General features: G+C 55.5%; 1 protein-coding gene across 3 annotated transcripts in view; it reads right to left on the bottom strand.

The window, feature by feature from the left end:
- The window catches only part of LOC104129174 (dynamin binding protein), a 25,975-nt gene that overhangs the window by 4,405 nt on the left and 17,223 nt on the right, over positions 1 to 4,347 (bottom strand). For 2 of the 3 annotated variants that reach the window (XM_009642089.2, XM_035897361.1), the window contains 5 exons: positions 3,540 to 3,727; positions 2,821 to 2,920; positions 1,911 to 2,058; positions 1,364 to 1,381; positions 498 to 697 (listed from right to left, as the gene is read on the bottom strand). In XM_009642089.2, coding sequence (XP_009640384.1) covers positions 498 to 697; positions 1,364 to 1,381; positions 1,911 to 2,058; positions 2,821 to 2,920; positions 3,540 to 3,727 — 654 coding nt within the window. The remainder of the gene's footprint in view (positions 1 to 497; positions 698 to 1,363; positions 1,382 to 1,910; positions 2,059 to 2,820; positions 2,921 to 3,539; positions 3,728 to 4,347) is intronic. The other variant, XM_035897360.1, reaches the window with a different exon arrangement.

The following is a 4,347-nucleotide window of genomic DNA, read 5'->3' as shown; positions in this document are numbered from 1 at the left end:
GTGGCCCATCAGAGCCAGTGTTGGGGACAATCCTGCTGCTAGCAGGAGGCTGTACAGGAGACCCCAGAGGGCCCTTTGCAGCCAGTGCCTTTGTAATTCTATCCTGTCTACAGATATACTTTCAAACTTAGTCTCCAAATCTCAGTAAGACAGAGACTGCCCTAGCAGATTAATTCTCTACTTGTGTTGTTTAAAATTGCATTTTTAAACTTTAAATATATATTCTTTTGTCTCTTTTTTTTTTTCATTTAACAGCCAAGTGGTCAGCAACTGCATACATTTCATCTCTCTCTATCACAAGAAACAGCTAAAGTGAGATGTGTAAGTATTGTATCTCATGCTCAGATTTTTTAAATGCAGCTCTTCTACTGCCCTTCTGTGAGGGCACAGACTTTGGGAGCAGATTCTCTCCATCAGCTAAGGCTCAGGAGCCAAAAATGCCAACCTTAACACATCCACTCCTGTCTCTCTCTCTCCAGCACTACCCAGGTACTCACCCAGGTCCTTCCGGCGCTTATATTCATTGATATTGACGTTGATTTCTTTGACTGCAAGGACAGCAGCTGTGAGCGGTGCCTTGTCAGGGTGAGCCTCCGGGGTGGCGCTCAGCAGCTCCATCAGCAGCAGTGGGTACCGCATCACTCTCTGCACTGGCTTGATGAGGAAGGAGCCCAGGTTAATGTAGTTTGTGCAGCCCCTGGGAAGTTGGAACAAAGGAGATACACCAGGTTTCAGTCCAGCTCTGCCACGCAAATTCTGCCCCCTCAAACCAACCCCAACCAAACCCACAATACCAATGCCTCTAAATCCACTGTACCCCCTTAGTCATGCTACCCTCACCCCCAAATGCACTGCACTCCTGAACTCTCAGTGATCTCAAATCAACCCCAGGTTTCCAGACCTCCCTCACACCAGCTGACCCTTCCCAGCCAGAATGCTCTCCATCGCCAGACACACCGCAAAATCCCGCACAGGTACAGCCTCAAACTTACCAAGAGTGACACTCGCCTCAGACTTTGTCCCACCACCCGACTGCCCCGATCTGAGCCCCACTGCAGGACAGACTGACTGTGCTCAGGACCGCAGCTGGTGTAGGGCTCTCCTGGCTTCTTGGGGCTGATGGCTCCCAAAATGTGTTTTTTGCCAAAGACCTCCACCCGCCTGTGCTGCCTGCCTGTGTAGCCCATCCATTGCCTCTGTTGCAATCACGCCACAGACACCCTGCTCCTCCCAGACACGCCTCCACAAGGCACCGTTAGGACCCCCCGACATGCACCCAGCTGGTGACAGGAGGTTAGTTACAAGGGAGCAGCCAGGCCAGAACAGACAGACAAGCGGGGACTAACAGGAAGGATGCACTTACCACTCACTGTACAGGCTCCTGCCGGCCCACAGAGTGCCAAAAAGCAAAGAAAAGCAATGGGTTAATGGGGCAGCAGGTGTGCAATCCCACAGCCAGTGCCTTCGCCCCTTCCCGCAGTGATGCTGCCAGGGCAAAGGGGCAGCCCTGTCCCCTTCAAAGCAGCAGCCGGTGCTGCCAGCTCCTGGGGCATTAACCTCCACAAGCTGGAGCCCTGGTAGTCGGCTGAGCCAGGCAAAGCGGCTCCTTCTTCACCAGCCATAGTGGGGCAGGGCTTGGGGAATAGAAGCCCTCAATCCAGGACATGCCACCTTCTCTGTACCTTGGTGGTTTCTGCTCAGAGTTTAAGGGAGACTACAGGTGCCCCAGCACCTGTGCATTGGGGCAGAGGGCCATTTGATCCCAGAGCCTGGTCAACTATGGAGTGACAAAGCTCGCCCCTCTCCAGTCACCACCTGAACTGTCCAAGCACTGCCGGCAGAGGGGCCGGGATGTTGGAGACCGACCCCCCTACCCCATCCTGGTGGCCACCACAGCCAGAGGCTCCAACCTGAGGCTATCCAGAAGGTCCAGGAGTAGTTTCTGCATCTTCTCATCCTTCTCATAGGTTTCCAGCAGTGCGATGGCCTCGTCATGGTTCTGGCAATACACCCTGTAGATGCTCTCCAGCTCTGCACGCTGTGCCAGGAACACTGGTCCTGCAGATCGCAGCAAAGCAGGACTTCAGTGTCTCCTGGTCCCCAGCTGCCTTTAACAACCCTGGCATGTCTCATGGTGAGGTGCCCAGTGTCCCCCTTCCCCACACACAGCTCGAGAGGATAGTGTTACTAGAGCAACCAGGATGCCTCCTCATCACCCTCAGCATGCCCACACACCCTTCCTGCTTCCCTGTTGCTGCAGGCCAGGGGGACAGAAATGGGAAGCTGTGCATCAAAGCTCTACCAAGGCAAGGAGGCCCCAGGCTGAAGCCAAGGGCATATCATAACTCACCAGAATGTGTTCGCTTGTGCTTTGAGGGGACTGCTTACCTAGCTGAAGAGCCCCCAGGGGGACCCCAGGAGCCACTAGCCCAGAGACCTCAATCGACTCAGCTCTCCCAGAGGTGAGGAGCAGGGACAGTGGTCAGCGGCAGGGTGGGTGGGAAGCCATGTGGAGAGCAAAGGCACAGGCTACCCAAGGCCTGAGCGGCAAAAGCTGGCAGCGGAGGAGTGAGGAGTGGGGCTCCCTTCAGGGTAAGAGGTCAGGGAGGGCCACAAGCACCATGTTTCTCAGCATATCAATCCATGGGGCAATACAGATCTCCTTGGCTTCACTGCCAGACTGATAAGCAGTGACAGGGACCAGTGGGGAGGAAGCCCAGCCCCAGTGACGCTCTCCTGCCATTTAAACTACTCTGTTCTGCCCCACCACTAGCAAAGCCATCCCAGCCTGCTGAGAAAAGGTAACAGCAGAATTCATACCAATGGCATCTGAAGTCTCCAAGGTGGACAGCAGCTGCTTGGAGAAGCTAATTACCATGTGGATGTTTCCAAAAAGACCCTCAAAGTCTATGTTCTGCATCTGGGGAATAGGAAGAGAGATGTCCTGGATGGGGGAACATGTCCCAGCCAGACCCAACAGCCCCCCCTTGCCTTCCTGCAACCCATGAGCCCTCAGCTCCACAGCAACCACCCAGTGTGACTTCTTCCCATCACAGCAACTTCTGTACTCACTCCCTCGTCCAGTACACTGAAACTCTCACTCCTTACGTGTCCTACCAAACACAGTGTCCTCCTATTCCCCAGCAATTTCATCCCTGCCTCTGTTCACCTGATATTCTCCCCCTCCTCCCACCAACTCTGTTCCCATGCCAAGATCCCAGATTTTCTTTTTGCTGACAATGAATTTAACCTACAAACCAAATAAGAGGGAACATTTCCTGTCCCAGGAAATGAATCTGTGATAGTTGTAGCCAGGTCTCTTTCTCTCAGCAACAGTGAGAGCTCAGTAGGATCCCAAAACAGATGGGCTATTTCTGTAAGTGGAGGGAGCAGTGAGAACCATCCCTCTCCCCTCAGCATAGCTGAATTTTCCCTGTGGGTTCCTGCGCTGCTGCTTGGAAATCTCCAAGAATAAAGTGGATTGGGTATTTTCACCCCACCCCACTACTGCGGCACCACAGGTCGCTCCATGCTCCTACCTGTGCATTCTGCAGGGGCACCATGATCCTCTCCACGCACATCTCCAGGTCTCGGATATAGTCTCGCTCTGTCTGGAGCAGTTCCTCAATAACCTTGGACCTCTTCTCCAGCATCCTTTGCTCTGGGCTCTCAGTGGCAGCTGAGGACGTCTCCAGGGATGGTGTCTGGGAGGACAGGAGAGTCATCTCTGCAAGACAGACAAGCAAGATCAGCATCCTCCACTAGGATAAAGGACAGGAGACAAATAGCACCCGAAATCTGTTACATGCGACCTGTAAGACTGCTAAACATGACCATTAGAGAGCAAGACTGTCCATCCGAGGACCTCTCCAGAGAAGCCATCCCTGGCACTCCCAGCCCCAGAGCAGCAGGGAGCCCGGGTCTGCTCCCACAGCCTACCCAGCACCAGTAACGCTGCAAGGCTCCCTCAGCAGCGGGCACCAAGCAACACAAACCTGCTCCGGACCGTCCCCCCGGTGCTGGCTGAGTCCAGACCCCTCTCCCCAACCCGGCCGCCCCAGGAAGCTCCCCGGGGCTGAGCAGACGGGAGAGGAGCCCCGCTCCCCTCCTCACCCCCTTCCCTGCCAAGTAATGGCGGCTGCCCCCTCCCCGCAGGCTGGGAGCAGGGTCTCTGCCTCCAGCCCGGGGGCATTTCCATCTGAATGGCCGAGAAGGCCTCGGGCACCCACAATGGGGCTGCCGGCGGCAAAGCCTGGAGCTGGACCGCAGCGAGCAGCGGCGAACAAGGCCGGGAAGGCCCGGGCGGCGGCGGCCTTCGTCGGGAGGCCGGGGTGGGCACGCAGAGGC

Source organism: Egretta garzetta, unplaced genomic scaffold (assembly GCF_000687185.1).
Source record: "Egretta garzetta isolate BGI_Z169 unplaced genomic scaffold, ASM68718v1 scaffold56, whole genome shotgun sequence".
NCBI classification, from domain to species: Eukaryota; Metazoa; Chordata; class Aves; order Pelecaniformes; family Ardeidae; genus Egretta; species Egretta garzetta.
This window is presented reverse-complemented; position numbering and strand designations above follow the sequence as displayed.